Source organism: Nothobranchius furzeri, chromosome 4, assembly GCF_043380555.1.
Source record: "Nothobranchius furzeri strain GRZ-AD chromosome 4, NfurGRZ-RIMD1, whole genome shotgun sequence".
Classification (NCBI taxonomy): domain Eukaryota; kingdom Metazoa; phylum Chordata; class Actinopteri; order Cyprinodontiformes; family Nothobranchiidae; genus Nothobranchius; species Nothobranchius furzeri.
Genome location: NC_091744.1, coordinates 78,573,461 through 78,596,678, shown reverse-complemented (window position 1 = coordinate 78,596,678; position 23,218 = coordinate 78,573,461). Strand labels below are relative to the sequence as shown.

General features: G+C 45.3%; 1 protein-coding gene across 2 annotated transcripts in view; it reads left to right on the top strand.

Moving 5' to 3' along the window:
* The window catches only part of LOC107389071 (zinc finger protein 536), a 32,423-nt gene extending 9,939 nt beyond the window's left edge, over positions 1-22,484 (top strand). The window contains exons 2-5 of one of the 2 annotated variants that reach the window (XM_070550706.1): positions 641-2,471; positions 8,565-9,452; positions 9,639-9,737; positions 22,013-22,484. In XM_070550706.1, coding sequence (XP_070406807.1) covers positions 842-2,471; positions 8,565-9,452; positions 9,639-9,737; positions 22,013-22,248 — 2,853 coding nt within the window. In that variant the 5' untranslated portion in view covers positions 641-841 and the 3' untranslated portion in view covers positions 22,249-22,484. The remainder of the gene's footprint in view (positions 1-640; positions 2,472-8,564; positions 9,453-9,638; positions 9,738-22,012) is intronic. The other variant, XM_070550707.1, reaches the window with a different exon arrangement.
* The last annotated feature ends 734 nt before the right edge of the window (positions 22,485-23,218 follow it).

Genomic DNA, 23,218 nt, shown 5'->3' with positions numbered 1-23,218 from the left:
ACAGTTGCATTAAAAAGAAAGCTGGCAAGTGGAGGCTTTCCATTTCAGTATCCCTTCCTTAACTGCCATGTCATTTCTTTTTTTTACATTTAATATGAAGTTGTTGTTTTCTTTTCATGCTACTGTGAGGTAAATTATTCTGGTAAAAGGGTTTACTCAGATACGCGGCAGAACTGCTAAAGCTCAGCTATTTACTTTAATCTTCTGTGTGGAGCTTTCTGAGGAGTTTTGAAATGCAAAAGGAAGGCCGAGCAGAAGCAGACGGGCTTTGATGTTTGTGCTGCATTAGAGTCATTTCATTACTAAGTGTGATCTAGACAAGATTTTCACCTTACCCTTTAGTATAGATGAGATATTTGTTGAGGAAGCCTTTGTGGTTAGACAAAATCAGCATTTTTACTGTCTCCAACAATAATCTAAAACCACAGGTACACTTAACACAGGATGAAGTGTGTCTGAACCTACTTTGCTCTATTTCCTGACCTATTTGTGGTGCGTCACTGGCATTATACAACAGTTGCAGAAGTAAAGATTTTATTGACAGCACACATTACTTGCCTGTTTTTGTGATTTTGTGTACAAAGCAGAGTAAAATTATTAAAAATATACATGTTTTTTTGTTTTTTTGTTGTCCCTTCAGGTCTGAGCAACAGCAAACAGATGTTTCCTCTGCAAAGGATGAAGCCCGATTCTGGTTCCACTGATTAACTGCAAACTGAGTTCATCTCATTGTCAACATTCTGCAACACAAAGCTACTCCCTGACCACAAAACATTAAAACCACCCAGACCCAGAGAGGACAACTTCATTACCCCCGTTCACCCACCCAATTAGGAACCAGATGGCGCTTCTGGCCAATCAAATCATGGATGCAAGAATTCTCAGCAGCATGAACGGGAGGGTGGAGCTCTCTCAGTTCCTGAGAATCACCAATCAGAACATCGTCTCCCAGGTCAATTCTGCGCAGGACGACAGCCGCAAGAACAGGAAGTACCCCTGCCCGTTGTGTGGGAAGCGTTTCCGCTTCAACAGCATACTCTCCCTTCACATGCGCACTCACACTGGTGAGAAGCCGTTTAAGTGTCCGTACTGTGACCACAGGGCTGCGCAGAAGGGCAACCTGAAGATACACCTCCGTACACACAAGCAAGGCGTTCTTGGAAAAGGCCGTGGAAGGATAAGGGAGGAGAACCGGCTGCTTCATGAGCTCGAGGAAAGGGCGATACTAAGAGACAGACAGATGCGAGCTGGTATTGTTAGCCAACAGCAGCCGCCTTTGTCCAACACAAACCAGACTCAAAGGGTTTGTCTGCAGATCATCCCAACAGATCCTCAATTCTTAAACAATTCCAGTGCACCAGATCTGCTGTCCCATGCGTCCACCTCTCCCAATGTGACGACCATTCCAGAAGAGCCCGTCCAGGCCCAAACCGCCGGCTTCCGCTGCTCGTTCTGCAAGGGAAAGTTCAGGAAGCAGCAGGAGCTAGAGCGCCACATCAGGATTCTTCACAAACCCTACAAATGCACTTTGTGCGAGTTTGCCGCTGCGCAAGAGGAGGAGCTCATTGGCCACGTTGAAATGACACACATCACTGCTGATTCATGTTCAGGGCAGAAAGTGCCAATGGGAGCAGGTGACAAGGGGAAGCCCGTAGGTGAATTCCCCTGCGAAGTGTGTGGCCAGACCTTCAGTCAGGCCTGGTTTCTTAAGGGCCACATGAGGAAACACAAGGACTCTTTTGAGCACTGCTGTCAAATATGTGGCCGTCGTTTCAAGGAGCCCTGGTTTCTCAAGAATCACATGAAAGTCCACCTCAACAAGCTTGTAGCCAAGAGCAGCGTTCCCACCGATCGAGACAGCTCCGTCGACATGAGTAATCTAACACGGGATCATCCAAGCAACCTCTACTCCCAATACATCTCCAGCTTCCACAACAGGTTCCATACGCCCGACCGGCCAGACTTACCAGATTATGACCACGTGATGGCCACAGCAGGTTCTGACATGAAAGTCAGGGAGATGTTAGGGAGGATGATTTCCTCAGGCCCGCTGACAGATGCAGAGAGTTCTTCTTTGTTGGGCTTGAACCATCTCCATCCTCCTCTCAGCTCCACTAGCATGGAATATCTGCAGAAGATCATCTCTAACAGAGATGCTTTCAAAAACAACAGCAGCTATGCAGGTTGGCAGATTGTAGCACCTGGGCCTCCTATCGATCGACAAATGTTCAGAGCTAAAGATCCTCATCAGCAGCAGCTGCAGCAGTGCTCCTCCTACTTGCCGGAGAGATGTCTGCCTGTAGAGGATGGGAAACTGTGCCTTGGTGACCCAGACACCCAGACCATCAGCAGAGCTGAGAGTCCGGGCAGTGCGAGTCACCACGGGCCGGCAGACGCGATCCCAGAAACGGGGAGCTCTCACTCCGGTGGTGCCCTGGACCACCAGCCACAGCCTTCCCCTCCAGCTGCAGGTAAATCAGGAAAAGAAGCTCATTTTATGAATCTCTAACCTACATCAGACTACAACGAGAAGCACCACTCGAACTCTAGATGAGAAGTATTTGCTGTTTTGTCAGAAAAAAAAATAAAATGTTGCAAAGAGTAAAGATAATTTGATTGAATTCCTAGATAGATTTAGGTTTTTACTCTAGGAACAACAACAAAAAATCATGCTATCTCAGCACATTTCAAATGACGACATCCAGTAATTTTCTTTTAATTGAACCTTTGTGTGTTTCAGCCACCTGGAATAAGGTGGCACGAAGCTCGGGGGTCAGCACACCTCAGATATGATCATCCACAAGGACTTTGCCTTTCTTCTATAATGGCATCACGTTGAATTGTGGGGATAATTAGTACCCTCTTTTTTTTATATCTGCCACATCCCCACCCCTTGCCTACGGGGGCACAAGATGTTAATGCATGCCATCTGGTGTTTTTAATGATTTGATATATACCACCCAGTGATTTTTATGATTTGATCTACCACCTGGTATTTTTATTGATAGTGCTCTTTTCCACCTGGTGATTTGGATGATTCGGCTCAACGGGTAGATGCCTTTCTTGTCATGGCGTCCTGCTAACACGTTATCATGAGCCTAAACTACTGCTGGAAGAGTGTTATTAAGAGAAGAGATAAATCCCAACTTTGTTTGATTCCTTCGTCGCTAATGTGAACGCTTTATTCCCTCCGTCTCGGAGCAGCACGGCTACGATGCGCTCTGGTGGGATTTCATCCAGCATCCGCTTAAACGATGTCCGTATAGCAGAGATAAATGGATCAGGTCTAATCTCATTAGATGTTTTGTTTTCCATATTGTACACACACACCGGAATCTGCACATTTACATGTAAATGCCGGCAGTTTGTGGCCAAATCCCTCTCCGGTTGCTCTTTAAGACACATATACAAACTCTGCTGTTTGTACTTCTCCCCCCCCCACTCCCTCCCCGTATCTCCGAGACCATACGGTGTCACTTCCAGAAACATTTATGATAGTTGGCTGGCTGAGGACTTGAGTGCGCGCGGTTCTGGGATGGCACATTCAGTATCAGACTCTAATTTCAGTCAATATTAAGCATGGAAACTAATTCATTGTAAAGGTCAGGCGTCATTGCTTTAGTCAATGATGGATCCGGCAGGCTCTCGCTCCCCCTCTCCTCCTTTTCCTCTCTGTTCTTAGTCCTGTGTAATGGTAGACTCACTCTGGGGGCTTAGCACCGCATTGTTTAGCTCCGACAATATATCCCAGAGACCTCTGCAGCTGCTCCCTGTGCTCACAATGACAGATTAATTAACACAATCACACACTGCTGGCCCTGGCTCAACGCACAGGTCTGCTGCGGGACAGATAGGTAAATCCTACACATATGGAGAACACGCACCACTTGATGAGGGTTTAATAACAAGGATAAGTTTTGCTGAGAGAAGAGGGAGGGGGGGTTTGTAACTGATCAAGTCTGTCTGTCTGGATGGTTGGACGAGGAGGGAGGGAGGGGGAGGGAGAGAGAGAGAGAGAGAGAGAGAGAGAGAGAGGGAGAGAGAGAGGGAGAGAGAGAGGGAGAGAGAGAGAGGGAGAGAGAGAGAGGGAGAGAGAGAGGGAGAGAGGGAGAGAGAGAGGGAGAGAGAGAGAGAGAGAGAAAGAGAGAAAGAGAGGGAGAGAGGGAGGGAGAGAGAGAGAGAGAGAGAGAGAGAGAGAGAGGGAGAGAGAGAGAGAGGGGGGGAGAGGGAGAGAGAGAGAGAGAGAGGGAGAGAGAGAGAGAGAGAGAGAGAGAGAGAGAGAGAGGGAGAGAGAGAGAGAGAGAGAGAGAGGGGGGGGGAGAGGGAGAGAGAGAGAGAGGGAGAGAGAAAGAGAGAGATAGAGGGGGAGAGGGAGAGAGAGATAGAGGGGGAGAGGGAGAGAGAGAGGGAGAGAGAAAGAGAGGGAGGGAGAGAGGGAGAGCGAGAGAGGGGGGGAGAGAGAGGGAGAGAGAGAGAGAAAGAGAGAGAGATAGAGAGGGGGAGAGGGAGAGAGGGGGAGAGGGAGAGGGAGAGAGGGGGAGAGGGAGAGAGAGAGGGAGAGAGAGAGAGAGGGGGAGAGAGAGAGATAGAGTGAGAGAGATAGAGAAAGAGAGAGAGAGAGAGAGAGAGAGAGAGAGAGAGAGAGGGGGAGGGAGAGAGAGAGAGAGAGAGAGAGAGAGGGAGAGAGAGAGAGAGAGAGAGAGAGAGAGAGAGGAGAGAGAGAGAGAGAGAGAGAGAGAGAGAGAGAGAGAGAGGGGGGGGGGGAGAGAGAGAGAGAGGGAGAGAGAAAGAGAGAGATAGAGGGGGAGAGGGAGAGAGAGAGGGAGAGAGAAAGAGAGGGAGGGAGAGAGGGAGAGCGAGAGAGGGGGGGAGAGAGAGGGAGAGAGAGAGAGAAAGAGAGAGAGATAGAGAGGGGGAGAGGGAGAGAGAGGAGAGGGAGAGAGAGAGAGGGAGAGGGAGAGAGAGAGGGAGAGAGAGAGAGAGAGAGGAGAGAGAGAGAGAGAGAGAGAGAGAGAGAGAGAGATTTCTAATTCAGGAGAGCAGAGATGCTGAGGAAGAATTACCACTGCCAGATGTTCAGCTTGAGGAACATTGATTAGTCCTGAATTACTGGCTGCATTATTCATATTCAGCCTATGGTGGTCATGAAGTTATTGATGTTCTCAATATGGATAGCAAATATAGTACAGTCATGGCTGTCAGAGCGCGTGAGCCCCGTCTCTGCTTGATGCCGAGCTAGACGTTTAGACGTTTATCTACAAAAATCTTCAATTAGAAACTCCACTTTGATTTCAAAAGGGAGGCACGTTACAAATAACTTGTCTCAACATCTCATCGGGACGCGCTTAAAAAATGCTCTTTGGCTTTAATTAGAACTCGAGATTAGGAATAACAGCTCTTTAAAAAGAAACAGATAAACTCATAATAGGCACAAGCTGCAGGCCTCTGACCCAGTTAAAAACACGCCGAAAAAATGTTAAATCTGCTGACAGTTATTAATTAGTCCCATTCAATATCCTTAACCTCAAGGTCAGCGAGCAGACTCCATGTAACGGCGCTGTCCCTACAAGTGTTCAGTCCCCGAGTTCCTGCTCTTTCGCTGCTTTCGCTGTAAGCAGAGAGCCTGCAGTGATGGGCGTCGGTGAAACTGTGAATGGTGACGTGAGCGGTGGCAGAAACGCAGAATAGCCCTTTTCATTTGCTAGCTCCATTTGCACGAGTCTAACAGCGAAAGCATCTTTTAACAACATAGGTCTTTATCTAACACGACTTATTCAGAGATCAGCCAGTCCGACTAGTTTGCCTAAACTGATTACCTGTTGGCTTTTCCATCTCCCACTCACTTCTGTCTTTTAATCCTCTTTTTAATTATTATTGCAGATACGAGGCTCAAATTAAGCTCAAAATGCTTGTTTTCCTAGCATGCAGATAAAAAGATTTACCCAGGGAGTTCTGAACACCTGCCTTGAAATATTGTTCCGCCGTCTCCTGAATGCCATTTGGCTTAATTGACTTGGAAACGTCCCAAATGCGTCATTGACTATGTGGTCTAATTAATATTAATAATATATGCTATTATAAACATCAAAGAACATCTGGTGCCCCTGTTTTTCTCACCAGTCTCGTGCGCGACTCTCACTCCGTTTCATCTTAAACCAAAACAGCCAACATGCATCTCTGTTTTTGCATTTCAGGTGCACGATTACATTTACAGAGAGCGAGCCAAAGCCCCACTGCACACCCAGTTTGATATCTACAATATAACTGCCAAATGCTCGTGTAAGCAAATAATATGCGAGAGTGAGATTGCATTGACGGGGATATATGGCTGTAAATCTTAAAGCCTATTTCCATATGAAATGAATCACTTGTCCAAGCCCAGCTGCATGCTTTTTTTTCTCCCATAGACATGGCTCACTTGAGGCATTTGTTTATTTATTTGCCCCCTTTTTTTGTTTGTTTTTTAACACCCCCCCTCCGCCGTGTGCATCTAGTAAGACGCGGATACCTCGCACGCATCACTTCATCAGACGTTGTGCGCTAGGTGAGAGAGGCTGGGGTTTGTAATGACGCAGTAATTGGAGTTTTGGTTGATAAATCTAAAGCTCTAAAATTACTCCCCTCACATAACGCGAGCCTCGGCACTGCGAGTAAATCTTAAACTGATTAAGTTAGCATGAACCAGGCAATCACAAAGATGGCACCCGTCCAAAAAGGAAGGGAGCCTTTACTCTTTGTGTTGTTTTACCTCGCCGATGCGCGCTGGCGAATGGTTTTAGGAAGGGCCGCATCGAGAGATGAGGTCAGATGTGTGTGTTTTCTGCGTTTGCAGCAAGCCGTTAATGTCATCGTAATTTAAGCCGCAGAATAATTGAGATATATAGTGTGTCTCTGAGTCTTCCATTAAGATGTTTGGATTTTTTTTTGTGTGTGCATTACTGGAGACAAGGGTGTGGCACGGTTAAGGTCTTTTTCCCGCTCTTGGACGCCCACGCACATCGCCAGTTTCCACCCACGCCAGCGTTAAATCAAACCCACTTCACAGAGCAACATGGACGTAATTTTCGGGGGGGGACAGGGGGGACATGTCCCCCCCACTTTTTCCAAAGTCAAGTTTTGACCCCTGCACTTTTTACCATCTAAAAACAATATTACGCTATACCCCCCCCCCCATCCCCCGTGTCCCCCCCACTTCTAAGGTGAAAATTACATCCTTGCAGAGCAACATATACGGTGTGAATTGGGAGAACTGACTTTAGTTCAAGGACACAATTTTTCCATTTCAACTGTGACTTTTCAATCTCATTAGGTAGAGCTCCATTTAATTAACACGCGGATGCTGTTTTACGCTTTTGTACATCGTAATAATTTACAACAGCCTTGTTTTAAATCACCATTCGAGTAAAAATGACGGTTTTCCTTCAAAAGTTAGAAACAAAGTAGAGCGACTACTACAGATCATTAGATTTAGATTTAGCTCGGAGAATTTCCTCAGGGTCAGGTCTTAAGGTGTATGAAATTGATATTTCTGCGGCAGGGATGAATCACTGCAGTAACTCAGGTATTAGTCCATTAAAGAAGAACAATAAGGCATCAATATGCATAGAATTAAATTAATGGTGGTGGGTTTATCTCCCCATCCCAGACGCATCCCTAAAAGACACAGTATAATGTATGACCTGACCTTCAAATGCCAGGAGAGTGTTGGGCAATAAACTGCCAATATTTGTGGCTTAATGGCGTCGGATGACTTTTACTGTAATTGGAATGGCAGCGAAACAGCTGGGCTGTTTAAAGACAGTGCAAGGCAGAGGTCTGAGACAATCACTAACTCAAAATGGTCACAGAGAGTGTGTTTAACCCTGCAGGGGATGTCTCTGATGGCTGTGAGGATGAAAGTGTAGGTAAACAGAGGCAGGAAGACATTTAGATTACCTTTTAATTAAAAGTTACGGCGTGCGAGATCAAACCTCCGATCCAGACGGATATTAATCACGAACTTAAAAGAGAAAAACGACTCTTTGTCATTCTTCTCAATAACACACTTTGTACTTTTTGAATCACGTTTGCAACGTGTCGTTTTTCAAGTGTGAAGCAAAAATAAACTCGTCCGCAGAAGACGGTTTTGGTTTAATCAGAACTGCTCACATGTTGGACTTTGTTATTTCTGACTGGGAAATCCACTTATTGCCTTTGATGGAATATAGCTCATGTCTGCAACATCTGCCGTGTTCTAGTTGCTTAACAATTTCACTGTTTATTATTTCTGGAAGAATCTTGTTTGCCGTTAACATCTCTGGGTGTATTTATTGCACATGGTGGTGGCGTCCATACTGTAAGATGATGGATCACTGGAGCTGAAAGCTGATTACAAGCTTGATTTACTGCAGGGCAGCACTTAAATCATTCAACTCAGCCTGGTGTGAGATTGCAACATTTTTCATGTTTAGACAACTGGTCTTGGTGCATATAGAGCAAAAGGCTCAGAATGTCTCATAAAACCGTGGCTTCTTCATTTGATTTGAATCTTATCGGGTCTTTTCTGCTGTTGTTGTCTGTGTCAGGTGAGAAAGTCTACAGGTGTCCGCTCTCCGGCGACTACACCGCCCAGATCGGCTTCCACCTGGACCGCTACGGTTTCCCTCACTGGCAGAACAGCACAGCTCTTTCTCCTCCTTTGCAGTCCAGCGTTAGCAGCAGAAGCTCCAGCCCCAAACCTAAGCTCAGACCCCGATCCAGTGGGGACTTGAGCCCTGCAGCCGGTCAGTTCGTAGGTCCGGAGAGCCACAGCGAGACGGTCCTGACTGTCAACAAGCCGACCAGTCACACAGATGACGATGGAGGTGTAAACATCTCTGTATCCAGTCCAACCAGAAAGTCCCAGCATGAACCTTTGGATCTGTCTGTCAGGCCTGAATCTGTCACGTCTCATCCAGCCATGTCTCCCGCTGTACTGCTGCAGATGTCTGGCCTTTTTAGTAATGGGCTCTCGTCCGCCGTTGCCCGCCGGCTACAGAGTTACTCTAATGCACCGGCTGAACTCAGTATGAAACCCGCATATCAGTGTGACCTTTTGGTGCACAGAACACAAGAAGAGATGCACTCACAAAATGTAGGCTCGGTGGGTCACGATGAAGAGGGGGAGTTTGAGAAATCTGAGCAACGTAAGGAGGACAACGATGATGCTGCCATGTGGAAGATGCTGAGTGTTCTGGAGTCAAAGGAGATGGGACAGCCCGGTGCTGCTTTTGAGGCTCCAGGAGAGAAGAAGCTTGGACTGTGGGGGAGAGCCGCGGCTGAATCTCCCATCTCCTCTTTTGAGAGCTTGACTCCAGATCCGCTCATGCACCAGGGGGCTCTGCTGTCCTTCCTCAGATCCCAGGGGAACCTCAACACCACGTCTGCCAGTGCCCAAAAAGCCAACATGAACATGGAGAAAGATGCTGCACCAGGTGAGCATTCACTTATTTTTCATATTCATTGAAAGCAGCTGCCGGAGATACCAGGCTGCAGCCCAAACTGATTTCACATTTGAGGGTGTATATTGCCACCTAGTGGACAAATACAGGCTGGACCTGTTTTCCCACGGACAAGACCACAGAGGTTAACTGGTGCACAAACTTTACGTCTCCTTCCAGCTCCCGACTTTGCCAGCCACAAGGATTCAGCGACAGAGTTCCAAAAAGAGTTTTTGGCAGTATCTCAGCCCTCATCCCCCAACAGTGGGAGTGTGAAGAGTGAGTGTGAGTGTGTGTGAATCATGCCAATTATGAACCACACACTTCCCTTATACTTATAGCACTTGAGATATTTTCCCCTTCTTCTTCTTCTTCTCAGATCTTATCTCTATCTCAACAAAAAGAAAGGTCTAAATAAGACACAGGTGTGTGGCACTGATTAGCTGCACACTTTAAAGGATGATACAATCTCCTTGTGTGATAGGTTACCAATCGCCAGGCCGATGGAGCCCACTGATGGAGAGGCTTAAGCTCTTGTGCTGGTGTGATATGCTTGCTGAGTGCAGATTTAATAATGCTGTCTCTCAGGAGAGGGAATCCAACAGCTGGGGTCTTTGATATGCATGTATTATGAGTGCAACATGATACACCTTCCTTCTGATCCCCCCCTCCCTCTCTTATTCAGAAACTCAATATGTTCATGTGAAAGACAGGGAAGTGCCTGTCAACTCCATTAGGGACTAACATCTGTTCCCCTTCTTTATGATTCTTACAGCAAGATGTAGTTTTCTATTTGATTGTACAGATGGTTATTATAATACGTCTCCCCCCTCCCACCACCACTTCCTGTCTCAGCCGTCTCTCTGTTCATGTTTCTTTCTCTGGCTTATTGTTTGTTATGCCAATTGGATTAAATCATTACAGCAGGACCAAGGAAGTCTGGGAAGTTTGTGCTGCTCGTGTGAGAACAGCTCTGATTTTAATGCTGGAGAACAGCGATCATTAAAACTCATATTTCCCATAGTTCTGCTTGCCTTTAGTTTTCAGCAGCCTGATCAATGCGAGCTATTTTAAGCACCCCCTTGCCTCCTGTTTGCTGCAGATCGATCCGTTTCTCTCGTCCCTCAGGACGCAAATGTCAAAGGCACAATAAACACCTGTCAGTCAAAGTGGACACAGAGATGAGCCGCTGACATTGAGAATTCATGGAGTGTCCTCCAAAAGCGAGCCGAGCAGGTGGGCCAGCAGTCTGTCCTGTCCACGCTGATGACCAGGTGGCTTTGTCACTGCGCTGTCTCCTGTTGCCCCCATCCTCTCCATACTGTATGGCACGTCGAGTGGCATGGTGACATATTGCTGGGCAGTTTGGACATGGAGTGATGTGTTTGTGATGACAGTTCGGGTCAGCTTCAATGTGCCAGCAGTGGTAATTGGCCAGATGGTGACCTCTGGTTGAACCTGTTTGCATGCTCATTAGTCTCATTGAATCCTCCCTTGTGTGTTACCCTTTCTGCTGCACTGCGTCAACTCCACCACTAGATGGCAACATTTACCACTTTTTTGCACGCAGCACAGTTCTCAAGCACCTGCAATGAATAAATATTTCTCAAGTACAAGTAAAGAACTTTATTTTATAGTATTGTCCAGCTGCACAGTGAATATTTTTGGTTTAAAGTCAAATAAACAAAATACGACAGCTGGGGATTTTCCTCGGCGACATCAGATCAGACTTCTCAGATGCATGAGAACATGTGAATATGAGAAGATCAATAAAGAAAGGATTAAGAATGAAAGAACATGGAGGACAGAGAGAAAGAAAAGGCCTCGATTTGAAAAGTTGAAAAGGGTGAGTCATTATCTCTTTGTCTGACCTCTGTGTACCCTCCACGGACAGGGGGACAGGGAGCGAGAGAGAAGAAAAGAGAAAAGAAGCGAGAAAGATCATCATAGATGGAGATAGATGGTGCGACAGCGAGGTGAAAGAGGAGCGGTAGTGTGGCTGTCTCCATGAGCAGATGTCGTTTGAGGGCAGCGAGAGGGCAGCGCAGCCTGCCTTTGTGCCGTGTTTCTCCCCATAGAGATAATGAAGGGTGGAGCTCTGGGAAAGATGTGCAGTCATCACTCACTGTCTGTGTGCCATCAGAGCCCAGGCCTGTGTCATCCGTCACCATTCAGCTCCACGGGCCCCCGTCGGCCACGCCACTGTCATCATGGCCATTATCCCAGCCTATGACCCCCCCCCCCCCCTCCACACACACACACACACACACTCTGCTCTCACTCGCAGACGCTCAACGCAAACACACACTTACGTCCACGCAGGTGCAAACATAAACGTGTGCAAAGCCTCACACGAAGGATAAGAAATCCACTAGATGTCCAAGGCCTGCGTGAAATGTATTCGTTCTAGGATAAATGCTTTTACAGGTAATATATATGTCAGACATAAGAGCAGGTGAATGTAATATTAAAGGATTTAGGTTAAAAGTTAAAAAATACCTAAAACAACAAAACTATTATAAAAATAAAAAAATCTGAAAGTCTAGAGGAACACCATTTTTTTCTCTGCTTATTACTAGGGATGCACCGAAACCGATACCGGTATCTGTAAAAGTTAACCGATACCAGGAACCGATACCAATGCAGTTGCTTGAAAGTGGCTTCGCTGTAACTTATTTTGTTCACCTAATATTTTAGTTTTGTGATCATTTCGATTAATATTTTACTTTTTATCTGCCTCATAGTCTTTTCCTGTTGAACGCAAAGAAGAAAATAAAACTGTGTTCCAATTCACTGCATTTTTTTGGTGTGGTAGAATTATCGGTAATCTGTATCGGCGAGTACTCAGATCCAAGTATCGGTATCGTATCGAATCGAAAAAAGTGGTATCGTTGCATTCCTAGTTATTACAGTTATTATTAATAATTGACTAGTTCTAAGGTATTTAGGTTACAAATAAAAAAAATTACATTAACAACACATTTTATTTATATGCAATTACAACTAGTGTGTTAGTTTGGCTTATGACAAAGAGGTAAACAAACTTACTAGCCGGTCTTTTTAATTGCTACCACGTCTTTGTTTTAGTTCATTCTGCTCAAAAATGTACCTTGATCATTCGGTTTTTCATGGCTAATTCGACCTCACGGTGCAGGATGACACACCTTTAGAGGTCTGTTACTGATTAACCAGTTCCTGAGCTTAAATCTGAAAACTAAGACAAAACTTTTATTGATGCAGGACGTATCTCGTGTCACAAGGTTTACAAAACAAATGCATTTTCTGCAAGATTCTTCAGTGATGAGTTCATTATTGTTTCCTGTAACAAAAGGGATTTGAACGGCGAGTCAAAACGGACATAATCAAAGCTTGATTTTTCATTTCTGAGATTTCAAAGGCAGTAAAATGTCGAAACAAAGGGCTTCACAGAAAGATCCAAACAAGAAGACACAATCTGAAAAAAACCTAAACAAGCAAAGCAAGTTAAAACAAGAAATATTGTAAAACAATAAAGGTCATCCCATGACGATGAAGAAATAAACAACAGAATAAATGCATGTGTAATGTGGAAACACCAGAGCGGTTCTATACTCCTAACATGAGAACTGTGACAAATGCAAAAGAGTCAGAAAACACGTCTTTCTTGGATGTAGATTAGGATTGAGATCAAAACTAAAAAAAATATTGTTTCATTAGAACCCAAGAACCATTGTCTTCTTTGGAAAATTATGAACTATGCATTAAACGACTTATATAAGTAGACTGAACACCAAAATATCCACTTTTGCAATATTAACCCTTTATTCCCTGATTTAGGATATGGGTCAAATTTGACCCATTGGGCTTTAGGCATATCATTTTAAAAAATCACAATAACAAACACTGTCAAATTAAACTATTTTAAAGTTAGGTAAATAAATCAACCACACAGCTACATTCAACAAGTTTTTTTTTCTTTATTTGTTGCATGTCAGAACTGGATTCAGTTTGAAACAGAAGAACACGAGGCGCAGTTTTCACAGTCACTGCATATCAGTTTTGAGTTCCTTGCACACAGTTTAATGATGGCAATGTTCATTCTTGACAGGCCAATGGGCGATTTGGTCGAAACAAACATCTGCACTCTTGTAAATTTGAACAAATTTTTGTGGTGGCGGGGAGGAGAGGCCAGAAGTTGTTGGCCTACCCCGACTTCTTGCTGTTCCAACTTGAACCAAGCCTTCAGCAACCAAACCCTGAAACTTGCGAAGTTTGAGTACTTTCGATGTTGGGATTCCCTGGGCCTCACAGTCACGCTGGTAAAGAAGCCATGCATTGATCACAGCAACAGACAAAAAATGTCAGAAAAGTGTCATTTACCAGCAACGGGTCCTGATGGGAAACTTGCAGCGTACAAGATGTGCATCCAGCATGTCAACTCCTCCCATAGAAGCGTTGTACTCCTTGATGATGTTTGGCTGATCAATGTTGATGTACTCTTTTTTGGACTTGGCGGCGGGCTTTTCCCAAAGGCTCTGGTCCGGCATATGTTGACATCAAAGTGACTGCTTTTGTGTCTTGCCATTTCAAACACACAGTATTGGTGTTGGACTCGATTCAATTCGATGATCATATGATCCACAGCCTTTCTTGGACAGGTCTTTGTCTGTCATCAGGGTGCACTTTGACATGCGGCCTTTTCGAACAGTTCCTGTGTTGAAGATTCCCTTTGCCAATAATTTCTCAATGAGGGGCACTGAAGTGAAGAAATTGTCAGCGAAAATCAGGAAACGTACTTTCTCTGCAAGCGAGTTGCATAGCTTCACCACAATGTTGGCATCTCCTTTTCCCTGACATATATCAAAATCGTGCAGGAAGCCAGTGACACAGCAGTGCCCCCACACTTTGAATCCCCACGGATGTGGCTTCCCTTTGATGTACTGCCTTATGCCACCAAATTTTCCTTTGTACGGCACCATCAGCTCATCGATGGACTGTTTTTGGCGAGGCGCAATAGTCAAACATTGTCTCAGAAAAGAGTCCAAAAACGTTCTTAGCTTCCACAGTCGATCCTTTTTTACTTCTTCACTGGCCATTTCATTGTCTACAAAGTGAATGACAGAGAGTAGCTGGCTGAATTGGTTGCGACTCATTATGTCTGCCCCAGGCCCATAACGAACTTCGTTTTCCCAGTACTGACATACTCCAGACATTTTAACGAATCCCATCCTGAGATACAGTCCAAGAACTTGTTCTATCTCTTTTACTAAAGTGTCAACACGTTTCCCATGCTTTTGAATACTGTATTGATTGGTGTGCTCAACAATATTTTCCAACTTATCAAGGGAAACAAAGCTCCGAAAGTAAACCAGTGGCATCCTGGTTCGATTCAACTTGTTCACCAAGAAAGTTCACATCAGGCAACTCAAAGCCTTTCTTTTGCCATTTATATGTTTTTGCGGCACGATTTGGCTCCATCTGTACGCTAGCAGTCTCAGCAAATGGCACATCTTCATCACTGGACGAGTGTTTGGATGAGTCACTGTCTTCGGCAGAGGATTCACCACCATCACTTTCATGCGGTTGATACAATTCACCAGAATCGCTGTCGCTGTCCAGCTCAGGACCAAAGTCACTATCATCAGCTTCGAGTTGATCCAATACTTGTGCAGTGAACTTTCTCTGGTGCTTTCCCTGCCCTTAAAAGGGAGCAGCCATACTCCCTGAAAAGATATATTTACTTTATTAGTCTCTGACCCTGCACTACTTAAGTAACTTAGTAAAATGTATTATACAAATTAATTTATTTTGAGGCTTTTGTCAAATACAGGACTGTAACTATTCTCCATCTACAATGTCACTCAAAGAACCAAAGGGTCATTTTTGACCTGACAATTTTTAGCCCATACACCCGGAGGGTCATTTTTGACCCATTGTTTTTTTTAACTAGCTCAGAGTGGCTAATTTTTACAAAAAAAAAACATAATACACTTTTCTTCTTCCGGCTCTTGGAGAGTACAGACGCTTTTTTCTCCTCTCCCTCCCAAGGCTCTCTGTCGTGTCTGCCTGTGCATGGCGCTTTCTGCATTTTTTCTGGAAACTGGAAATTATTAAACATGGATCTGGTCAGTTGGTCTCTCAACGCGATTGACAGAATTTTTTCCACAATGAGAACGGGAGAAAGGGTTCCCGGATGCCCCTCTGGGACAGAGCCAGCTGGGTATATCATGGACTCCTGGAAACGGTGGAACCTGATCTGCCTCTTCTCAACTGTATGTAGAGGATTCTGAAGACGTCTGGATATTCATTGTTTTGGTGTCGGGATTCCTGCTGTTTGGCCTGAGCGGTTACCTGGCATACTGGAAAATTAACGAGCTTTCGAGGAATATCGTCTCAATCCCAGAGCTCAGGGATGGAATGCATCGCGCGGTGAACTCACAAACTCATATAATTGTCTGGATGAGTTGTAAGCTTAGAACTTTGGCTGAGATTCAGGCTCTGGCACAGAAGGTGGATTCCATCAAGGAGAGAGTTGACAGATCAGCACGGATTGGAATAGATTGATTACGCCATTATTGGATCTGGAGGGGATGAAGACCAACAGAACTCTAAGGCAGAGAGGAAATCATCTCTGTCTGTCCCCAAACAATTTTTATCTGAATCTGGTACCCTTGAAGCCTGTGAGGCTGAAGTGAAACCCCCCCCCCCCCCCCCCCCCCCCCCCCGCTCAGAAGAAATGTGGAATGCTGCCGTTGCTATGGAAACCATTTCTCCCTATCCCAGCCTGGGCGGGACTGTGACCGGTGAAGGCCGTGGAACCGTATCTAGGAGTCAATGTGCTCTCTAACCCATTATCTCCCTCCCCTGTCCAAACGGAGGGGATGAGCGCTGCCCCATGCGGCTGCACGCACTGAAGTGAGGAGAGTCCCAACCCTACCTCCCCACCTAGTGGGCACTTATATTGTGCATCGTCTGAAGTCTGTGTGCATATCTGTCTGAGGTGTTTTTTGCATAGCAAAGCTGCCCTCTCTGTGGAGGGTAACTCTGAAGTGCCTTTTTTCCCCTCCCCCTGACTCTATCCTCATATAAACCCTCTTGATCTATTACGGTAGCGTGACTCGGGTTGCGAATGACCGCAGTCACCAATTCTTGTCGTGTGTCTATGTATGTATGTATGTATGTCTGATCTCAGAATTGTGTGTACTGAAACTATTGAATTTCCCTCTGGGATTAATAAAGTATTTTTGAATTTGAATTTGAATTGAATTGTTTTTGTAACTAGCTCAGAGTGGCTAAATTTTACAAAAAGAACATAAAACTTTTTTCTAGACATTCTGCAACTTATTACAAAGTAAATTAACAAATAAAACACAAATTTACCAACCTTTGATTTGCTATGAAGACGATTTTTTGGGGGAAAGTTTCCAGCTCAACAAAACAGCATGTGGTCAGCCATCTTCTAACTACCACTCTGGCTCAGGTCAGTTCAAAATGCATCCACTAGATGTCTCTATACGGGGGTCAGAAGTGGCACTTTGGGATTCAGAAGATAAATTTGACCATTTTTTTTCTTTGTACATTTTGAGCAGCGACATTTAACAGTGGCCAAATTTGACCCCATGGGCTCTAAAGTTAAATGATCCAAAACTTGTTAAATAATCGTCGTTGCGCCACATCGTCTGATTTGCTCTGACTTAAACTTTAAACATCTCACCTCAATCTCCTCTAGAGCTTTGCAAGTCGTCGCTGCTTTTTTTCAACATGAAAAGAAAAACAGCGCTAAAGTACACCCCTGACGATTACGGTGAGAGGGTGTGCAGTTGATACTGTTTTGGTTTGTAAAAAGTCTCAAAATCTGTCATTGCACTTCTTTTTTTACATGTGTGTACATGTGCAGGATGGAAAGTGTGTTTTCGTGTTTACCTGAATGCAAGTGGCTGATCTGAAGCACTGGCTCAGGCAGCCTGTGAATGGAAGGGGGTGTGGGGGTCATGTGGTGAAAAGATGGATGGCTCTGAGCCCACTGCTGTCTTCTCTAATTGTAAAATATTAGTTACATTAGTCTCCGGCCTGTGATTAATGGAACTTATTTGGAGGTTGCCCTCTCTTGGACCTCCCATCTCGTCTGGTGGGAGGAGAGAAGGAGCAGCTGACGTACGGGAGGCGAGGTGGGACAGAAAGTAAGGTAAACGAGTGAGCGAGGGGGGAGACAAGCAGGGCAGCACAGAGCTAATGTAGACACGGGACCTTCTGGCTTCTTCTTAACTCGACTTTATGAAAAGCAACAGAATCGTTCTCGTTGTCTAACTCGCCACCTTTGTAACAAGACTGAGAAAAAGAATCTGTTCCTTTCATCGAGCTGCAATAAATGTGTCAACTTTTGGAAAGTGAGACAAAAGTGTTGCGCCAAAATGAGCTCTTTTGAAGATTTTTCCCACCCACTCTCATCCAAACTTGTGCATGTTGGTGTGAAACAGGTGGGCCACAGACGTGGTCTCTACCTGGATTTGGTCACAGCTCTTCTTCCACTATTGTTTCAGTCAATCAGCACACACACACACACACACACACACACACACACACACACACACACACACACACACACACACACACACACACACACACACACACACACACACACACACACACACACACACACACACACACACACACACACACACACACACACACACACACACACACACGCACACACACACCTCCCTGCAATCCCTATAATATTCATGTCAGGCCTCATCCTCTCTGACGAGTGTGTGTGTGTGTGTGTGTGTGTGTGCGTCCTTTACGGCCATCAGGTTATTATACACCGACAGATGGAGCATTACCTTTTATTGCTCACACCTTCTGTGAGTTTTCCCACTGTTCTCTCCTCCCCCCTCCTCAAAAAACACCTTTTTTTACGTAGATGTGAAAGTGAGCGTCGGGCAGCTGTCTGTGCTGTGACGAGGAGCGTGATGGAGAGGAAGAGGCGAGGGTGGGGTGAAAGGGCTGAGACAGCCCTCGGTTTTTGGGAAGTGATGTCAAATGACATCAGCACATAATGGTTTACTGTAACCATGAATCACAGAGAGACACACTGAAGTGTTAGACGGAGGGGGAACAGAGAAAGTTGCTACATGGAGTAAAATCTCAAAAATAGCCCTGCGGTGAACGAGAACACAGTCATCTAGGTAGAGAGCTGGATGAGTCACTCAGCCAAGGTTTTGTGTTGATCTGCAGCACCTTTAGTCGTTGGTTTTCTGTTGTTGAGGCCACATTTAATTATGGAAACTATCAACTGTTTGCTTTGTTGTTCATGTTTTAAAGGTGCATGGTGTGCTGCTTCATGAGCTCACTTAATTTGTGGTGAAGCCATGAAGCGAGTTCTGAAGAGGTGGACAGGCAGGAAGTCTCGGCATGCATTCTTTCCCAGCTGCAGACGTCTGTCAGTCCTCAGCTCAACGCTTGTGTGCATGTTTATTTATCTGTGTGTGTGTGTGTGTGTGTGTGTGTGTGTGTGTGTGTGTGTGTGTGTGTGTGTGTTCAGGGCAGGAAATTTGGGCAAGAACTTTCTGACCCTAAAAATTTGTCATCTCTTTACAGTATCCAAGTTGACTGTTTACAACTCTAGACTGTCCTTTAGTTTGCTTTAAATGTGAGGTTCACAAAAAACAAAAACAAAAAAATACACTTTTTAATGAGTATTTCTAATTATAATCAGTCACTCTGAGTTTAACATGCAGGCTGAACTTGAAAAAAAGCCTCCTACACCGATCTGCTGCATTAGCTTCTGATAGAAAGTAGATGTTGAATTTCTAGGATTAGAAAAGCCTGACAGATCTACATCACACTGTCACTTAACATTCATGGACTCACTCATCTTGATCAGCTCAGTAGTCTAGTGGTTGAATGTCTGCCCTGGGACTGGGAAATCAGAGTACAAATTCAGGTTGGGTCATACCAAAGACTTTATAAAAATGGGACCCAATGCCTTGATACTCAACTTTAAGGGGTTGGATTAAACCACCCAGTAGTTCCCGAGCGCGACCGTGTCTGCAGCTTATCGCTCACGAGGATGAGTAAAACGCGGGGGACAATTTTTACCACACCACACCAGTGTGTGTGACAACTACGGGATTTAAATCTTTAATCCTTACTCACGTCAGGGAAGGCTGTTGTTGGTTTCAACACATTCTCACACCCTAAGAGTCGAAAAATGACGCTGTGTGACCAAACTCTTGTTTCCGACGTGTTGGGCGTCCCTGTGCACCGGGAGGCGGCACGCTGTGCCAGAGCGTCGGTATCTGACACCCGCAGTAAAATGGACATTTGACCAAATTGTGACCATTACCCTCTTGCTATTTAACCTTCCCCTCACCCCCATCCTAACCTTAACCAGCTTGTGCATGCAAAGCTTTGTTTCGCGTTTCATCGTTCCTCTCAAACACGCTTAATGGAAAATTTAGATTGAAATACTGGATTAAAGTTAGAATGGGGATGAGGGGAAGGTTAAATCATTAGAGGTGAGAGGTAAAATGTGGGTGAAATCTCCGTTTGACCGCGGGCGTCAGATACCGACGCTCTGGCACAGCGTGCCGCCTCCCGGCGCGCAGGGGCGCCCAACTCTTCGGAAACAAACGCTTGGTCACACCGCATAATTTTTCGATGCTTAGGGTGTGAGAATGTGTTGTTTGTTTAGTGTCCAGGAAACAGAAAAGGATGTCTTGGCTAGTAGAGCTAACCATTAGCAACTCCACCACACAGCAGAACTCCATCAGGCTTGCGTTATCGGTGGAGATAAAACATCAACATTGCAGAGCAAAGTCAGTGGTAGAGTCGCGTTGCTGTTATCCAAGCTGAGGTGAGTTGTCCAACATATCAGGAAATAAAGGGCCATTCCCATCTGTACCGGGTCGGCCCAGGCCGGGTAGCCCCAGTCGGCCCCAGCCTGGCCCGGTTGATTCCACACATCCTTGCCTTAAGCCCATGTGGGCTGATTCTACCCACCAATCAGAGGCTTGCTCTAATGGAAGGTGTGAATTTGCTGTCAGCAGTGGGTGTGTTGTCCCTGGTCGGCCTGAAGCAGACCCCCTCGAGAAGAGGGCTGAGAATGAGCCTTGGTTGGCCCGGAGAAATACCAGGCCACCCAGATATGTAAACAACCTACGCTACCCTGCCCGGGCCGACCCGGTACAGATGGGAATGGCCCATAAGACTCCAAAACCTGCCGTCTGAAGCTACTTTCGCCATTTGAGCTCCTCCTCCCATGTACCGATCAATATAACCAACAGAACCTATGTAAAATCTTATCTATCACTTTTCAAATCTGAATTTTTTGAAGTATTTTTTAAAAATCTCAGAGGTTTTAGGATTTGAAACCCATTAACAAGCTTTTACTTAAAGACACGTTTAACTAATGAACTCTCAGAAGTGGAACACTTATCAGTCATGTAAAAACCAACCAATCAACCAATCATAATATTTATAATAGGGCGATGGTCGCTCAGGGGTTAGAAGTTTGCCCGGTAAATGATGGGTTGTGGGTTCGAACCCAGGCTCCCGCAGTCATCCTTGGGCAAGACACTTCACCCTTCTCGCCTCCTTGCGGTGTTCTTCGGGAGCTGTGGCACCTGTCAGTGCGCTCCAGGGAGGCTGTGGCTGCACTGTAGTTCATCACTATCAGTGTGTGAATGATTCACTGTAGTGTAAAGCACTTTGGGGTCATCAGACTCAGAAAGGCGCTACAAGTGTGGGTCATTTATCATTTATTTATTAAAACGACACTCAGCCAGCCCAACACCCCCCGTGCCCTTTTCTCTCTTCCTTTATATTTTAGTCATAAATGACGAGGTTGTCTCCGTTTAAATGTACTCCTCATGTTTACAACAAGGGTTATTTCAGTCTCTCATTTGGCTTCATTTGAGATCAGTAACGGTTTGTGAAAGATGCGTGTGCCCTGACAGCTCACACCAAAGTCATTCAGAACGTTTTCCTTCAGTCCTTCATGACAGGTTACCGCAAACATCTGGTCCTGATCAGTCTTTCATAGCTGACTCAGGTTGTTAAAACAGCGGATACAAAACACTGAAGCAACGTACCAGCAGTCACGCTTTACATCCTGGATCGGATTTCATGTTGTCAGAAACCAACTGTAAGAACTGAGTTATAACGGTTGCAAAGGTGAAGCGTTAGCTCTATTTGTTTTGAAAATGACAAAGCGACTGATGGTGCATTCAGGAGCAAATGGGAATTTGGAATTTCTGTCTTACAAATAAATAAAAAGTCCCAAAAACTCAATATTAAGTAATGTCCCTCAGTAGGGATGCAGAACATTAATCACAGTACTAGTGAAACTAACACACACACACACACACACACACACACACACACACACACACACACACACACACACACACACACACACACACACACACACACACACACATGAATAGAATATTTCTTTTTACAATATGTGGAGCCATATGTGGAGCTTCAGATGCCCAAATGGGAGATTTTTCTGTAAAACATTTCTGTAACACTGATTTTCTTTCCCCCCCGTTTCTTCTCTTGTGTTCCAGCTCGGAAGCCATTCCAGTGCAGGTACTGTCCATATAGTGCCTCTCAGAAAGGAAACCTGAAAACCCACGTCCTGTGCGTGCACCGCAAGCCCTTCGACAACAGCCTCTACCCTGACCGCCGTCTCCGACGCTCACACACGCCCCAGGCGCCCTCCAGGTTGTCTGTGAGTGCCACGGGAGACAACCGTGCGTCAGGGAGAGACCACATCAGTGTGACATCGCTGTGTGGGACTTGATGTTGTCATAGCAACCGCAGATACAGACAGTTATGAATATTGTTTTAGCCTCACCTTGAAAAGGTTAGGATGATCGAGACTGTTAAAGAAAAAAAAATGTTACCAACCTTGATGTACATTCCAGTGTTTACTTGAAAAGCCACAGTACGTATTTATCTGTAGCAAGAAAACTGACAAAAAAACAACAAAAACACAACTGCTGCCTATGATAATAAAGTCCATTGTGATGTGAACGTGTAGCAAAGGTGTCGTGTGTGGTTTGTTTGTTCCAGAGTGTCCCAACAATGCCCTTGTGTTTACACGCATCTATCTGTCCTATGATAGGAAGACTGTATCGTGTTTGCCCAAAGCACTTGTTCTTTCATCCAGTAAATACTCTGTGTTGCATTTCTGTAAATATCCCTCCATTTCCCTTCCAGTTCAGAAGTCTTGTCTATCTGTCAGGATGTGGTGCCAGATGTTCGGCCTTTAATCGCAGCAGATGTAATGAAGTAGAATGTTGCACATCGGAGCTTCCATTTGTTCTGGATTTCACTCCGGGGAGAAAGCCTCTCTCACATATAATTATTGCCCATTAACTCTTATGCTTCATGGCCTCATGCTGGAACAATGCTCAATTAAGGGGAACCACAGAAACAAAAAAAAAAAAGATAAACTGCAGAAATTCAGTGATAGTACTTTCAAACGCCTTATTTTTCCCCAGGTTTAATTTTTGAACGTGGAACCGCCCATGTGTGTCTACCACTAATCTGCTCACTAGTAGAGCGCAGGCCTAATCAGCACGGTGATTGTAAGCCGCTGCTGCCATGTATGGTAATTTTAGCTCGATCCGAGCTGCCTCAGCCTCCTGTGCCAATATCCTGCCAGTACACCCAAAGATCACCTTGGGCAGCTGTGTGCCTGCTCAGCCAGGCCCTTGTAGCCACGGCGATGTGACTTTGACTGACAGTCCGCCTGACAACTCCATTCA